Source organism: Hyperoodon ampullatus (genome assembly GCF_949752795.1).
Source record: "Hyperoodon ampullatus genome assembly, chromosome: 14".
Taxonomy (NCBI): domain Eukaryota; kingdom Metazoa; phylum Chordata; class Mammalia; order Artiodactyla; family Ziphiidae; genus Hyperoodon; species Hyperoodon ampullatus.
This window is the reverse complement of record NC_136927.1, coordinates 84,006,668-84,024,024: the sequence shown is the minus strand read 5'-3', so window position 1 is coordinate 84,024,024 and position 17,357 is coordinate 84,006,668. Positions and strand designations below refer to the sequence as shown.

Below are 17,357 nucleotides of genomic sequence, written 5' to 3'. Positions count from 1 at the left end.
GTGCTGAGGTTGAGAAATCCTAATCTAAAGGCATATTTTGACTGAAGAGGTGGGTGGGGTTCAAGGGGTAGAGAGGTGGTGCTGAGGGAAAGTGTGGACGGGGAAGCCTACAGGCGGCACTTTGTAAAACAACAGAACCTCAGAGCTCACCACCACCTGTCCACCAAGCACCATGATAAACGGCAAATTATTCCCTTTTGGTCTTACCCACTGTTAAATAGCAACCTATAACTTTGCCAAGTCACAGAAGCTTTTTGGAATTTATGACATTTCAACAGCCAACAGGTTGCACTTTTCAAAGGGAAAAAAATGTTTCAATTAGCTGTCTTTCTGCAAGTCTCTCAAAGGCAGATTTCATGAAGGCCCACTTATTTGTTAACTTCAGCTTATTTTTTTCTTCATACATCAGAAGAAGGAAAATAATTTGCCAACTTAAATCTTGGTTTTGCGGGAGATGGTATGCAAATAAGCATCAGCTTGCAACATTCAATTACTGTTAACTATAAACATACTTACTGGTTTATCATTTTCTGCTGGCAATTCAAACACACATCTAAGTTTTGAATCCATAAGGTCTTCCGGTTTTGCCTCCTTCCACTAAAACAATTTAAATTTAATAATCAGGATATTATAAAGCTGCTGGAAGAATAATTTTCTTCCTATAACTGACAATTTCAGAAAAATACTCTTAATGAGAAAGCCCTGATGTATATCAAATAAAGAACTTAAGTTAAGTCTGCTGAGATTTCAATATTTTTAACATGACCAGATTAAATACACTAGCTCTCCTGAATATGTATTATTCTTCACAGACCCCAGTCTTGCCGTTCGACTCCTCAAAGCCCACCAGCGCTCCCCCTGTCGCCAGTCTGCGGAAAGCACAGGGGACCGAGAAGACCACCACTGACCCAAGAGGAATCTTCTAAACTGCAACTGGACGGCCTAGGGACATCTGGGCTCTCCTTAAGAAAACACAACTTACTTCGCAGGGCACAGCCTTCTTAAGAGAGAGCAAGCACACACTATCTGGGAGTGGTTTTAGAACGCTGCCCACTACCAACAGGGCACAAGAACTGGCGGGCCCCTCTCTGTGGGCACCGCTGTCTGGGCTGACCCCCACTGCCTCAGTCTGCTGGTAGTAACACCTTCCTGACTAAATCCATGCTCTGGGATGATGCACTTCTGGCTTACTCCTCCTCCTCTTGGCAGTGGAGGACAGGAATTCCAGGTGTTCTGATCCTTACAGACCAGCAGAGCAGGAAGGCTGCAATACAGAAAAAGGGACGAACTCCCCCAGCCTCACCCCAGAACCATGCAGGAGGCAGCAAGAGCAATACAGTGCCAAGAGCCAAAGACGGGAAATCATCTTCATGTCAAACAGCAGGGAACCTCCACATAACCCCTGGCGGGTACAGTCAATGGAACAGCAGGCCGTTCAAGGGATTCTGAGGAGTGTTTAATTGCATGGGGAAAATTCGCAGGATATTAAGTGAAGAAAGTACAAGCAATATTTTAAGTCTGTTCCTCTGCACACGCGCGCGCACACACACACACAGAGTGTACGTGTGCCTGCGTGCGTTGTGTCAAAAGAACATCGGGCAAGGATCATCTCTGGGCGCCAAAAATTACCAAGTGAAAGACTGCTCGCCGGCAAGCGGGATGTTCGTGTGGCCTCCAAGTATCTGATTACTCTGAGTATCACAGATTACCTATTAACCACAAGGGGGAAATGTGCTTTGACACTGGGGAGAGTTGGCATTCACCATCTTAACCAAGTAATCAAATTTAGTGTCATCAAAAGAGGGACAACACAGCATTAAATGCCTCCTGATATGATGCATCATACATGACACCACCTAGGGAATATTCTTGCCAAAAAAAAAAAACCAAAAACATTTAACCTGAATTTAATCATGAGGAAATAATTGGACAAATCCAGCATGTGGGACATTCTACAAGTCAGCTGGCCTGGACTGTAAAAAGGGTGAGAGTGCTCTAGGAGAAGAAAAACTAAAGGTCATTTTTGGAACAACTGGAAAATGGTGAATATGGGTATGGGTTTCTCTATTAAACATTACTGAATCAATGTTAAGCTTCTTAGCTGTGATAAGACGACTGTGGCTGTGTAAGAGACTGTCCTTGTCTGAAGCAGTTAGGTGGTGAAGTGTCATGAAGTCTGTGTCTTACAGTCAAGTAGTTCAGCAAAAAGAGAAGTTTATGACAGCAACGAAGCAAATGTGGCAAAATGTTAAACGGTGCATCTTAGTAAAGGTTAGATGAGTAGGCACTACTATTTTTTCAACTTTCTGTATATCAAAATATAAAGAAAAATATTTTAAAGTAAAGAAAAAGCACAAGGCTCTCATTACAGTGGTTGGGTTTAGTATAAATAAGCTACAGGTCACTTAGTTTTATTTTTGCTCATTTGTATATTTCCAAATTTTCCAACAATGTACATTTCATATAAAAAATTTTTAACTGTTATAGAAGTTATCATGGAAGTAAAATTCACCTTTATTGTACATAGAGTGCCTGGCCTATAAAAGTGCTCAGGTAAAACAGCTGCCAGATGCCAGACACTATGCCAAGTGTCCTACATACACAGCACATTTAATCCCACAACAGCCATATGAACTAGGTTTTCATCCCCATTTTATATGTGACCAAACCCTCAAGAGAGTTAATGAACATCGCCCAAGGGCACAATGTTAGTAAAAGGCAGAACTCAGCTTCACACCCAAGGCACCCAAGCCCATGCTCTTTTCACCAAGCCATGCAGCAAAAGCCAAACAGAATATATTCTTGGATATTCCATATTTTGCATTTGCCATACATTTCCTTGATCACACAAAGTAACATGAAGTGACACATCATGTTCCAGGAAATAAAAGTAGTGAATGTCTCAAAAGTCATTCCTATTCGAAGGAATCTTAAAGGAAGCCTCCTCTCACTGATGTCTCTGAAACCCCCAAATATCTAGCTTACCCTTCATTTCCTACCCAGAAGTTAAACATGCATGAAGGTGGTCAGTTATGCTTTTCCAAGATGAAAAGAAGCAGCTGTGTGGTGGCACGGGGACATGAAGGTAGGCTGTGCATGAAACAGCACTTAGTATAAAACTTTGGAAGAGAAGCAGCAGTACAGTGTGAATCCTAGCGAACTCAAATTTGCAGGCGTTCCTCGGACGACTTCAGTCTCTTAGTTTCACTGGGTGGACTGCAAAGCGGTGAAAATGTTGAGGCAGTCCTGCCCTCCTTTTCCAAACTGTGAGGGCTAGACAGTCTGTCCTCACTGGTGCTGTGGATTTTAAGGTTTATCAATACATTGTGATTCACGCTCACAGCACCAGGATGCCTGCTGATTTATTTAAGTGAAACCTTGGGGAAGAACTACCATTATAATCTTCTTCTAGAAAAATCAATACGAGGGATTGATTGCAGGGCCCCGCCCCCATGGCTACGAAAATCTCAAGTCCCTCACATAAAACGCTAGGCCCGTTGGCCCATATCCACAGATGCAGAACCCACAGAAATGAAGGGCCAACTGTCATATATCAATTATTTATTTTATGATTTTTTACCAAAAATTTTTTTTTACCAGAATTAAGAGACGGAGTTAAACATGTATTTAAGCAGGGAAGAAAAAAAAAAAATGAAGGAAACTTGGGGAAAAAAACAACAACAAAAAACCCAGAATCATGCTTACCAGAACCCAGCATGAAAAAATAAATGTCTAAAGGGTTGAAGGGTATTTAGTATTCAACTGTCCACCATCCCTCTGGGTTCTGGAGGATGGGGAAGCTGTGGTAGGAAGGTTCTCTATAGTGAAAACTGTCCTCTTCTGTGGGGGGAATGGGAGGAGGGTAAAGGGAGAGAATCCTCAGACCATTCAAGACACAATCCACCAAAGAAGGCACTGCAGAAGGCAACCAGATACAAAAGTCAGAAAAGAAGTGTGTTCTAGAAAGCTACATGAAATGTTAAAATCAAAGGTTTAGAAAAAGCATAAAGGCAGTCAAAGCACAAACCTCCCTGAAGGCACCATGCCCCTTTAAAATCAGTTCTGACACATTTTGAAATGCATGCACCCACAATTCTGCACCTAATCATTTCTTGTAATCACTGAAAAAAGTAAGAAGCATTCAGTACTTACTACTGCTTCCATATCAGAAGTGTCAGTTGGAGCAAACATAGACTGAACCATAAACTTGTGTTTACTTTTCTCATTGGGATCATAATCGAAAGGCTGTAACATCACTGAGAAAGAAAATATTTCATTAGGAGGGTCAGAGCTTGGTTACCAGCAGCCATTTGTTACGTTAATTACTTGTAGTTTGGTTGTACATAGTTTACCAGGATTCTCTCATCTGAGCCTTAAGAAGCCCCAGGTGAAGCGAGCAGGTCAAGGTGACCAGCCTCTCCCCCCACTGTGCAGGTCTCAAACCCGAGGTCCAGGCAAGTGAAGGGACTTCCCCAAGGTCCAACAGCAGGTAGTGGCAGAGCTAGGACTGGGGCTTAGGACCCAGGTCTCCCGATTCCCAGTCCACTGATCTGCCGCTAGGGCACACCTGACCAAACATCTGCTACGGGCCTTACATCCAGGTCAACCAGGTAGAAAACACCTGTGCCTGTTTTGCTCAAGAAGACACATGCAGATGATCTCTTCGGGAACTAAAACAGAGTAATCCAAGACATCTAAGGAACTGTTTTAGCTTCTCTCTGTCCTATTTCCCACGTCAAGGTCATCAAAGTAATGCTTCAAATGCAATTTTGCCAAGAATGTTAGAGAATTTTCAGAACCAGCACCCTCAGGGCATGGAGAAGACACCCCCGGCTTACACTCTTTTTCTCCCTAAGAACCTAGGGGAGTCTCACGTAAGGGCTCCCTTGACTGAGCAGGCCCACTGTGCTGCGGGAGGTACCGTCCTGTTCTGACTGGCTGCCCTAGGACCTACCACCCTACCCCATTAAATGACAGCTGCTTTAAAATACAGGTTTTGCTACAAGCCTTTGACTAAACCACACATCTCATTAAGTTCCCTGAAAACTAACTAACTTTTCCATACACAGGAGAAGCCTGCTGTAGCCCTGACCTTGATAAGAGCTCCCCGGGACTGAGCGTCTCCCTTGGGCCAGAAGCTCAGCTCTGCACTTCAGCTTTATCATTACCTCAAAGGCAGGTAATGTTGTGGAAGTTGTTTTGATGGCTGTTCTTCAGATGAAAAAACTGACGCACAGAAAGGTCAGCTAACCTGCCCAAGGTCACACCGTGGAGGAGTGGACACTCCAACGCAGGTGGTCTGACTGGACAGCCAATGCTCGTGGCCGCCACGAGGGACTGTGGCTCCCTGTCCTCTGACAGCGCAAGTCCTGTCCTTCTCCACCAGCACCTCTGCTGCTGGGCACTCATCAGCGTTCTCTTGCCCTTGAACACCACTTAGAACTTCCCAGGTGCTTAAAGCCTCACAATCAACCACCCCCTGCAGCAGATGAAGGGCACCTACCCTAAGCCCGAGCTTGTAAAGGAATCGTGAAGGGACTCGACAAAGTGAAGGGACCTGCTCAAGGTCACTGTGCTGGGAAGCAGCAAAACTTCGACAAGGAGCCACGTGCAGTCAGCACCCCTTCAGCCACAATGGACACTCCAATTCGAGACGGGGTCACATCCTGCACACACCCCAGGCCCACCATCACATATCTTACAGAACCACACATGAGGAGGAAGAGAAATACAAACATCCCCCTCCATCTCAGAGATGCATGGGTCCTTTCTCTCTTGGGCACAGAGAAAGTCTATCAATATGTTCAGTCTGAGGACCCCAAATCCAAAGTGTGACCATAAGCAGAGAGAACAAAAGGTCGTTTAAAACACAGGACCACTCTACTTGAAATTTTATTCTTGCAGATGTAAAGGCACAGCTCCATCCTGGAAAAGCAGTCCTTGCTAGTGGCCTGGGACCTGGAACGGAGACAACTCTGCCTCTGGCATCACAGCTAGCAAGAGCTCTCCTGTGGAGAGACCTGGAACATCACTACACACCTGGGCTTGACATTTAACCTCAGGGACAAATGACCAGATTAGCAGGTCAAAACCATGGACTCTTATTCTGAAAGCTAAATTCCCATTGCGTTTTTTTCCACCTGCAAGACTGCAATAAGGAAGAGGTATGTGATAAAGAAAGAAGCCAGTGTCTTCACATGCACTGTGATCTTCCCTGGACAGGAACTGTCAACTTTTTTTGGAGTTGGGTCACAGTCTTCAAACTACTATCAGATTAATATTTATTTTAAAAAATTAAAGTGAATTAGGTTTTAAGAATTTCAGATCTCACCTGGCTGTGACGAAATCACGCTCTAGTATTTTTTAGAATTGGAAAGAAAAGAACTTTGTCCTAGACTACACTTAAGATTTTCAGCAGGGCACAGCTCTGGTAGAAAAACTGCCTCATCCTTGAGGCTCTGCTTTCCCAGCTGTGAACCATGGAGGGCTCTGAGGCTGAACAGGATTGCCTGTAAAGAGCCCAACGCCCAGGAGACGAGAGCACTCAGAAGACACTAATTTTCAGAGAAGTTGGCTCTTCAGCTCCAGTGACGCTGGATCACACACAGGGAATGGATGGGTCCAGAACCCTAAGACAGCCCCACATAAAGAGCCCCAGGAAGACCTGCGGCTCCCTTTCCACTCTTCTCCCCGTTCCTCCAGGAGGTGTAAGCCAGAAAGAAGGGCTTGGTTGCAGGCACGTTCTAAAGCAAACTGACCCTTCCTTTTTCTCTCTACCTCGCCCCACGCTCCCATCCCCAATGCCTTCGCAATGTCCCAAGAAAGGAAAATAACTTTTACTAGGGCCTAGTACAGACTAGGCACCAAAGAAGGAATATTCTCCTTAGTTCTCCCATCAATCCTCACAACAATCATAAAGATGGCCATGTCCTTATGTTCTAGATGAGAAGACAGGGCTTGGAAAGGCTAAGTGGCCTCCCTCAGGTCCCATGGACAGCGTATTAACTGTTGGAACCAGAGCTCTGCATTGGCTTTGTGTCCACAGTCCAACTTCCACACCACAGGCTCTCGAAGTGTTACTCCCAGACCCCGAGACCCACCCCTCAGGTGGTCCATAAAGTCAAAACTGCTCATAATAATACCAAGACGTTACATGTTACATGACTATTCCACTGCACTGACATTCAAAGTGATGACCGGCACAAAAGCAACGGTGGGTGAAACTGCTAGTGCCTGAGTGCAGACTTCACTCAATTCCAACCCTTGACGATGCATCTTAGCCCTCTGTACAATGAAATGACAAGTACACATCAAGCATTTCTGCTGCCTTGGGAAAAGCACCTGTGCAACTGTTTGGGTTGTGAGCTCAACTGGACGCTTTCTCATGGAACCATTTACTTGAAAGAACAACCAACAGAAAAACTATGGTTATTCACACCTGGGTATACAGCAGATATTTTCCTGAAAAATGAATGAAGGGAGCCTGTCACTTTAAGGAAAACAACTTACAGTTGTTGCTGGTGATAAACACCAGGCATTCAAACAAAAGTTAGAATATTGGAAAACCTCTTTCTGCCACCAAGAGCTTCACAGTTTCCTGAAGATTTAAGGACTTTTCCAATAAGATCAGTGGGAACAGTAACGAATGTACTTTTTTGATACTGTATAATGAAATGTCAACAGTTGGAAGATCCGTATAACTCAGCTAGCATAATATTACCAAAGCCATCAAGTGTAAGAGAAACCAATGCATTTTAGTGAAACAAAGGTCAAATGGTACACTGACAGGGTGTCAGATTCTACACTGTACTAAACTTTAAGAAAGTGTCACTTGTCAAGTTTTGGTATAGTATCAAAGAATAATGTCTATAATTATCTGAAAAGGCTATTAAAAATACCCTTTCCTTTTCCAATACATATCTGTGGTAAAGGTGGTTTTACTTCATATATATTCACCAAAACAACACATTATAACAGACTGAAATGCAAAAGCAATTGAGAGAATCCAGCCTGTCTTCTATTTAGCCAGAAATCAAGGAGATTTGCAAAACATATTGAATAAAGCCATAATTTTTTTGAAAAGTTATTTTCCACTAAAAATGTTACTGTTTGCATATAATTGTATTTATTAAAGTTGTTATTAAAGAATACTTTTTAAATTTCTCAGTTTAATTTGCAATACGATAAATATTGATACAACCCACAAATCAAAAAAAGCTCTTTTGGTCTTTGATTTCTAAGAGTGTAAAGGGGCCCTGAGACCAAAAGGTCTGACCACCGTTATTCTACATCAAGCTGCTTCGCAGGCCCCTCCAGGAGGAAAATGCTCTGGTCAATAACTCAAGTGAAGGCACTGGTGGCTTTGTGTAGTCCCCTTCTTGGGAGACTGTGCAGTTTGAAAGAGAAAGCAACCTCACACAAACCAAGTCTTGAGTCCCATAGGTACCCAGGCCTCGGGTGGAGGCAGAAGCACACGTGCACACGCACGTGTCCGTTACAGGGAGGGGACTGGGGTTCCCTGTGCTCTGCTAACCAAACCACCCTGCAACCTCTTGCTCCACCTCTGGAGAAGGGTGCTGTCTGAGACCTCCTGCCACCCTCGGACCTTGAAGGTGGCATCAGTCCAACTCCAGGCCTAGAGCACGCTGCCTGCCAAGTCGCCACCGTGCAGAGCTAGAAGACCCTCAAGAGGATGTAACTGACATTTAGACCTCCGAGCTCAACAAGAATGTAAGCACACAAAGAGGTGGGTACTGGTGGTAACTAATCACCTTACAGGAGCACTGGAGACAGCAGAGGTGGCAGGTCAAATACCCCTTCTGCAAAGGCTGGGACTCATGAAATAGAAACACAGATGCCCGATGCACTGGTGAGACTGGCAAGGTGAAAACTTTAAGCTGAGTGAAAATGGTGGCTGCTGGTGAACTTCAGGAAGCGCAGGGTGTGAGACGGGTGTGAGACGGGTGTGAGACGGGTGTGAGACGGGTGCTCGGCCCCTCCCCCTCTGCAGCAACTCTCCTTCCACCTGGAACAGTAGGTGGAAAAGAAGGCGTTTGCCATCTACCATCGCTCCTTTCTTGTGGGCTCCCCAATCAGTGTGCAAGAGGGAGGAGGGCAAGTGGCACCCAGACTTTGTGAAATTTCATAAACCCTCGCTGGGCCTCAGCATCTGCACCCTGCTGAACGAACACAGCCCCCAACTCATGTCCAAAAGTTTGTATTTCTCAGCTACGATCACCTCATGTCGAATTCAGTTTGTTATACCCTATTAGCTGGAACTTCACGAGAACACAACGGAATAAATGTTGTTAAACGTTTGTGCTTTCAGCTGCATACATGCAAATTGCGACAGAAATTATGTACTTTTTTCCATGACAGGCTAGAAAAGAGCTTCCCATTAACTTAATTTATTTCACTTGAATACCAGAGACACTAATGATAAAACCCTTTTAAATGAACCATCTATCCTACTTTTAAAAATGTATTGCTGATACTACACTAAAAAGAAGCCCGTTACCAGGAGACGGCCTGGAGACCAGGTCACCACTCACCAGCATTAACGCTTTGCGATACAATGTCTGCTGTACTGCAGACTGTGAAAGTGGGATCCTGTTAGGAAAGGGCCTTCATGGTCATAAAACACTGGATCAATAAGATCAGACTTTCTTCAGAAGAAATGCAGTATATATGCTGCTTCACACACACACACACACACACACACACACACACACGCCCCTCGGAGAAATGACTTGATTAAATGTAGCATAAAAGCTTCTTATGAGAACCCGAGCAAGTCACAGATCATTTTCATCTGCATCATAATGGCAACAGAGCAAATGAATAAAAGTCTAACAAGCACCTCGACACACGCTTTATTATTTTTTTAATCTCAGAATTTTATCTTTAAAATGTCCCTCTCCTTGTTCACATGACCACAATCTCAGCTCAGCCCCACCCCCCAACATCTAAGTTTCCCAGCTAGATCTCCCCGCCTCCTCCCGGTCTCTCTCTCAGACAAGCTGCCCTGCAGAGCCCTGTAACGCTACAAATCTAATCTCCCCCTAAACACCCTACTCACAATCACGGTATTCCTCGGACCAAAAACCTGCTACAAAAAAGCCTATTTCCCAAGTAAAAAACAATCAATTCAAGTCCACAGCCTGGTTCTCTCAGTTTACTGATAAGATCCAACAATAGGCTTCCCTGCTGGTCCAACAGGTGTGCACATGGTGCTGGCCACACCCCCGCACGCAGGTGTTCTCCTGTTGTTACGCAAGTCTCCTCTTATCATGTTGGGCCTAGGAGGCTGGCACATCCCTCTCGGTCCCCCTGCCCTACTCACATCTCGGTATGTCACACACCCCCGGGCTTCATCGGACTCTGAACCTGCCACTAGTCTGACTCTGTCATGAGGGGGTCTCCAGCTTCAGTGTGCATCAGACCCACCTGGAGTGCTTGTCGAAACACAGGTGGCAGGGTCCCACCTCCAGTTTCTGATTCAACAGGTGGGGCTGAGAACACGTATTTCTAACCTGTTCCCAGCTGCCGCTGCTGGTCCAGGCACCCGCCTGGAGAACACGTGCTGCACGACACCTCCTCACGCCGCAGCTGCTACTGGAATGCTATTTCACACTCTCATCTTACTGGGGCTCTTATTCTACCAGCGGACACTACTGACACAGAGTTCTCCCCACATGTTTGCCGTTTCTACCCAATTAAGCTGAGACCAGGACTCCATGCTTTGCTACCTCACATTCTGGGAGCTAATGTGCAGCTTTCCACTGGCTGAAGAGTACGCCCCATCTTCCCTTCCAACATTCAAAGCCCTCCGGAATCATGCTCCCCCCAGAAACCTCCCTGGGCAGCACAGAGAGAGGAAACCCTCTTTAACCCTCAACCAGCTCTCTTCTCTTCTGCCCCACTTCCCAGAGCCACTCACTCTTCATCTCGTGGTTTAAGACAGTGGTTTCCAATCCTCTCATCACCACTGCGCTCTCTGTCTTTGCTTTCATGCCTCTGTCAGAAGACTGTTCTCGACCCACCTGCATTTACAATGTCATAATGAAGTCCCTGCTCCACGTTTTTGAAACGAATCAGAGACAAACCAGAACTCTGTCATCGGCTTATGATAACCAGTGTCCCACAACGAGGTGACAGAATTCTAGCCTAAGGCAAAGCGGACATCTTAGTTAGACTGGGTGCCCTTATCATGAGTACATGTATCGTTTCCTTTAGGATACGCTCCAAATGGTGAACACACGACTACTTTCCTGGACCTCTGTCTATTCAGGGACCCATGGATGGAGCTAAGAGTCTAGAGGGTAAATAATTAATTTTATCTGTTTATAAATTGGTTGACATTGAATTGTCTTTGTGCTCTCCACAGGAGTTTCCAGTTCAGTACAGCCCATCTTAGATAACAAACCCCTCAGAGTCTTATTGATTTATCTGTGCGGAGTCTACAGTGCAAATGTACCCCGGTACCACTGGAAAATGAGGTGTGCCATATACAAGCACTGGCCAAAGAACATGGCTGACTCACTTTTTTTTATAAGTATCTTTTAAAATGCACATCTTTTCTCAAAGCTCCAACACACTCTCCTATCTCCATTAACACTTCATACTGGAACACCATCAGCCTTTCCCGAGTACCCTCGTGCTCTGATTATCAACATCCATTACATGCTATCTTAACATGGCCCACAAGCAAGGTCTCTCGGGACTGACCCACCGCACAGGGAGAACGGTCTGCCCGGAGGCTCAGGCAATTCCAGATCCCCAGTGTTCTCTCTCCCGTACTTGTTCTTTGCGGTGTTCCTGTCCTGTCCAGGCCGTCACTGGGGCCACCGCTCACAGCCCGTGCCCTTCACTGTGGCCTGTGATGGGCTGGACATCAGAACAGGGTTAACAGAGAGTCTAAGGTAAGAGTACAACAGGAGAGTCAGGACTAGGGAGCCTAAGTGTATAAATGTGCAAGGTGCCGTAACCAGTGAAAAGAACGTGACTCTTGGCTGCTCCGAAGTCACGCCTGGCTTTTGCTCCTCAGCCACGCTGCAGGAGCTGAAGTTACCTTCAGCTAAGTGAGGTGTACTGAATGGACTTGGATAAGTCCTCTTGATCATGATCTTTGAAAAATGTAAATAATAAGGAAATTGTGTTACACTCATAAAAAGTGAAACATAGGATTCTCCTTAAGAAACTTCAATATTACAGTAAACTTTTTTTTTTATACATTTATGTATTTAGTTTTGGCTGGGTTGGGTCTTCGTTGCTGCACGCGGGCCCCCTCAAATTGCGGCCAGCGGGGGGTACCCCCCATTGCGGTGCGTGGGCCTCCCACTGCAGTGGCCTCCCCTGCCGCGGACCACGGGCTCCAGGTGTGCGGGCCTCAGTAGTTACAGCACACGGGCTTCAGTAGCTGTGGTGCACGGGCCCAGCCGCTCTGCGGCATGTGGGATCCCCCCGGACCAGGGCTCGAACCCGGGTCCCCCGCACTGGCAGGCAGGCTCCCAACCACTGCACCACCAGGGAAGTCCCTACTGTAAACTTTAAAAAAATCTTTAAAGGCACGATTAAGCTTAATTACTATTGGTAACTACCCCCCTTTTTTAAAAACCAGAATCTCATCTGGTGAAAAAGATTAAAGACATCTTTTAAGTATGAATATGAGTTGTTCTGATCTGAGAATCATAAAGCTGGTTCATGAAAACCACTTATAAAAAGGTTCTGTTTTTCAGAGACTTCCAAAGCAAACGATCAAATGAAGAAGAATGTGGCTGTTAAGATGCCCAAACCTCCAAATTTAGCTCCCACTATCAGCACTTGACGCATGAATCCCTGACTTCTTTCTCTAAGGGCAGTGCACTTATACTCGGATGCTAATCACCTAAAAGCTGCAACCCAAGGTTGGCTGGTCCAGGGCAAGCAAGCAGCTCCTTTAAACTGAGTCAGCAAAATCTTAAAAGGATTAATTATCAGTTGCAGTACTACCCAACTACATTACTTGACCAATGTTTCCGTCCAAGAAGAGTTGCTGATATTCATTCTCTGTCCTCGGGATTTTACTGGAAGAACTTTATGCTTTAAATGTGATTGAAATAAGTGCTGAAAAGGGCTATATGTCAGGAATAAACACTGCTCAATTCTTTGAATTTTAATTTAAAACATAGATTCAGACACTAGAAGATTTGTGTTTGTTTGTCTTTAATCCATTTTCAATTCCCAGGGTACACTTAGTAAAGTGTATCTGTACCTAAATATTGGTATCTTTAATGACTCTTTCCAATGCCCCCCCCAAACAGATATTTTGCATTTCTAATTTCCTTGGTACAAAGGCAACCAATATGCATAAATGAACTGCAAATGGAAGCGTGCTTGCTACTTTAGTGAAATTAGAATTCAGTGAAGGTTATAAAAATATTAAACTTAATATCATATTACAGGAAGCCTAAGTATTTTTGATGGGCCCATAATTTTACCACTTCATCTGCTGTATCCGCTGGCAAACATGGTCTGGAATATTAATGGAAAACCCCCTCATTATTAAACTGCAGTATTAAAAAAAAAAATCCACAAGCTTACCACAGACATTTTCAGAAATTATCTACCTTAAAAATATTTCCCCACCAGACAGTTCAGAAAACAGATTTAATTTTGTAAAGCTAGAACAAATGGAGAGACACCCCACTGCTTCAAACAATCCATTAATTCAAAACGTTCTATTTTCCTTGCATTTAAAATCTCTAGAGGAAAACATCCAATCTCCTCCTCTCCAATCTCCAGTTAAGTGTGCCTATTTTGCCGAGGTCCAGAGTCGAATAATTCAAAACCGTCTCTAGCAGGTGGTGCGTATCACGGGGCAAGGGGCCAACGCCATGGCATTCGGGGCCAATTGATGCAAACACAAAGCACCCACCACCCCTCCCACCTACTGCCTGCCGCATCCGACAGGCACAGACCCCAGAAGGGGCTGTCAGGAAGAGATGCAAGGAGCACCTATCTGAAGGACAAAGAAAAGGAGTCAATCAGGGACCCGAGTGACCGGATCCCAAAACACCCCTTTGCAAAGTCCACATGTTTTCACCTACCGACACAAGAAGTTTAGGTTATACCTGTTTCCAGCTGTAACTTTACCACCTGAGTTTATACAACAGTTGTTGCTGTCGTGTTTTAAGGACCCAATGAGTGATGTGCCATCTTCTAAAGAAAATACATGACAGGTCAGCGTCTGGACTTTTGATGCATAACGTAAGGTCCTGTGAATATCAGATTAAGCTGACAGCTGAGAAGAGTTTCACAGGGTGTGTCTGAAAGACATGTGACAGCTAGAAAGTCTCAACCCCCCCATCAAAACCCTGATCCGTGTGCCTTCAAACCTCAGTCTGTCTTGCCAGCTCCACGGGCAGATACCATCCTCCTCCTCCTCTTCCCCATCTTCCTTGCCCTCCTCTCTCAAAGAATGATTTATCGCCTTTCCTATCAGCTAGCACATCCCAAGGGTTTTCAGAGGTGGGAAAAAAATAATGTACTAGTAGTCATGTCCTTTTCAGGTGTGCTGTGACATTCTGTGTGGTAGGCAGGGCAATGCTGGTAGTATTTTCAGTTGATTTGATGACCTCCTTTTTATAGACTGTATTTGAAAATTTACTAGTGACTTTTCACTATAAAACAAATGCCTATTACAGAAAGAAGAAAAACAAAAATTTCTTCTTAAATTAGAATTAGAAAAATTTCATAAATTAGTAAAAGGTATAGAATTGATTTATTTCTAAAAAGGCAATTCAAATATGTACGATCCACCTTCAACAGAAACTAGCCAGTTTCTGTCAAAGCTAGTGGAAGAAAAATGCAATCCCACTCTTGTACCACGCTTCCCGTTAAAATTCTTCAGCATTGGTAAATACTCTGTGAGGCGGATACCATTCTCTCCACCTCACAAATGAGAAAACTGGAACCTAGGGTGGTTAGAGTATTGGCACAGATCAGCCGACAGGCTGAACAGCAGGGCTGGGCTTCCCGTTCAGGTTTCCGAAGCCCAGCTCTAACGCCCTCTGAGTAGAGCGGCTGCAGCCGAGCTCGGCCGGGCGCGCGCGGGAAGGGAAGGCCGGCCTCCAAGCCCTCTGCGCTGCCCGGCCGCCGGGCGCCTCCTTCTCCTGAGGACAGTCTCTCTCACCCGCAGGAACCCGGGAACCCCACGTCCTCACCCAGATGCCATCACGTGGCTGCATTTTAACAGGACCCTTGGAAAAGTGCGCTGCTTTTACCCCAAGACATGAATGTCTAATAAATGATACAGCGGCCCCTCAGCACGGAAAACTACAGCAAGTGGAGGCTGGTCTCCTCTGCCGACTGATGAGGCTGTCCCGAAAATGCGACAAAATCTGGCTTTACCCAGGTGCACCCCAAGCACTGAGACCGATACACACCAAATAAAAACAAAGGAGGCCTTTCTCATGTGTAAACATAATCTTGTCTCATTAGGAGGAAGGCCCGCAGACACATGGACATTTTGTTATTCAGTGGCTTATTTCCCCAAGTACATGACGTTTTGAGAGCCAAGGTATTTTGTTTTACATTCATTTGGAAGTGGGGCCGTCCCCTAACACTGCTGAGGCAGTTCAGGGTCACCAAAGAGCCACTAGATCAGGACAGACACCTGGCTTCCAATACTAGCTGGGCCACTGGTCACCCATGTGCCTGTAGGAATTCACGCCCACTCTCTGAACCTTACCTTCTTATCTGCAAAAGGAAGGCCACAACCACAAAATCTTGGTCTTCCTTAAGGAGGCAGACATAAATCAAAACAAATGCCCAGGGTTAGTTATTACTTTAAAAAAACATTCCTCTGATGGGGGAGGGAGGGGTGAATCTTTCTGAAAGAGATACACATATACTCACACACGTTTATATTTCATATTGGAAAGCACACCTACACTGCACAACTGCCTGCTGAGGCTATTCAGAAAACGATGTTGCTGCCCCACGTTTACTGTGAAAACATCTAAGTCTCATCTACTGACCACCTTACTCAAATCTGACATGGGCAAGGAAATCAAGAGGTAAAAAAGAAGTCAATTTAAAAAAGGGAATTAAAGATATCAGCTGCCCTTGATTTCAACAGAAAAACTGAAACCCTATGGATCCAAGGAACGCCGAAATGCCAACATCCTGGGCCCCTTCCTTGACCAGCATGCTGCAGTTCAGAGAGTCTGGGCATCAGAGCCAAACAGGATGGTCCACATCTTGGCTCTGTCACTGGCCAGCTTTGTGAGCCTGTGGCCACCAGCCTCCTTCTTAGTACAATGCGGGTAACAGTGCATTCTGCACAGGGCAGATAACAGAAATTACATAATGACGTGTGTGCAGGCCCAGCACAGAGGAGACCCTCAGTAAATGCTGGCTGCCACCCTCCTGATTTCTCCTGGATAATAACCCGATGTGAGAGTCCAAATCAGGTCTTGCAGCCTCAGAGACAAACACACAACGGGACAGCTGGTGTGGGCGCACCATAATGAGAGAGACCAATGGATGTAGGGAACAAGAGTTCGCAGAAATGATCAGATAATGAAACACCTTATATCTTTCCAAAGAGGTGAGTCATTTTCTTTTAGGTGTCAAATGAAGAGCCACATGTATCACAATCAAAATCTGTCATGAAAAAAGCCAGTCAGGTACCCACTTCAAATGAGTAGTAGCTTCTAATGATGCAGAACCTTCTGTAACACTCTCCTGATACTTAAAGGATTAACACATACTCCCCCATAGCTCCTCCACAAATACAAAAAGCACTGTTGGATCCAGAAGTTCTAATGAGCTAAAAGTTTATTCCATTTCTAAAATACATTTAAACTCAAACCCATCACTTACATCTCCTTAATTCTGAAATCCAATTCTCAATTTGGGCACTCTACCAGCATCTTTTCAAAATTTGGACTTTGGAAAATATATGCCCTCTCAGACAGGAGGGGAAAAAACCCATCAGACATGCACAAAACTTGCACCCTTGAATATATTCCAATTTCCTCAGCCTTCATCTCCCTTACCCTTTCACAGTCAGTAAAGTGCAGTTACCAATCACTGGAAATGACATGAGCTTAATGTCAGAAATCATTTAGCTTAAATAAGAAAATAACTCCATTTAGCTTTCTCCCACAAAGTAAAATTAAGTTTGTTTAGCCCTTTTTTATTCACTGCCAAAGGGCAGATTTAATTTCAAGGGAGTGAAATCCAAACTCATTCTGAAGCAAAGTCTGAAGTTACCACTTTCATTTTGCTCTAACTATTGAGGCACGAAGGCTGTAAGCATTAAACTAAAGAGACTTTAATTATGGGAGAAAAACAGGTGAGTGGGACCCACA

At 44.8% G+C, this 17,357-nt stretch overlaps 1 protein-coding gene across 1 annotated transcript in view; it reads right to left on the bottom strand.

Moving 5' to 3' along the window:
* VAPB (VAMP associated protein B and C) overlaps nucleotides 1–17,357 on the bottom strand; it is a gene marked incomplete at its 5' end in the record, with an annotated part of 47,232 nt that overhangs the window by 4,209 nt on the left and 25,666 nt on the right. Inside the window, 2 exons of the mRNA XM_079719113.1 lie at nucleotides 517–597; nucleotides 4,153–4,256. Coding sequence (XP_079575239.1) covers nucleotides 517–597; nucleotides 4,153–4,256 — 185 coding nt within the window. The remainder of the gene's footprint in view (nucleotides 1–516; nucleotides 598–4,152; nucleotides 4,257–17,357) is intronic.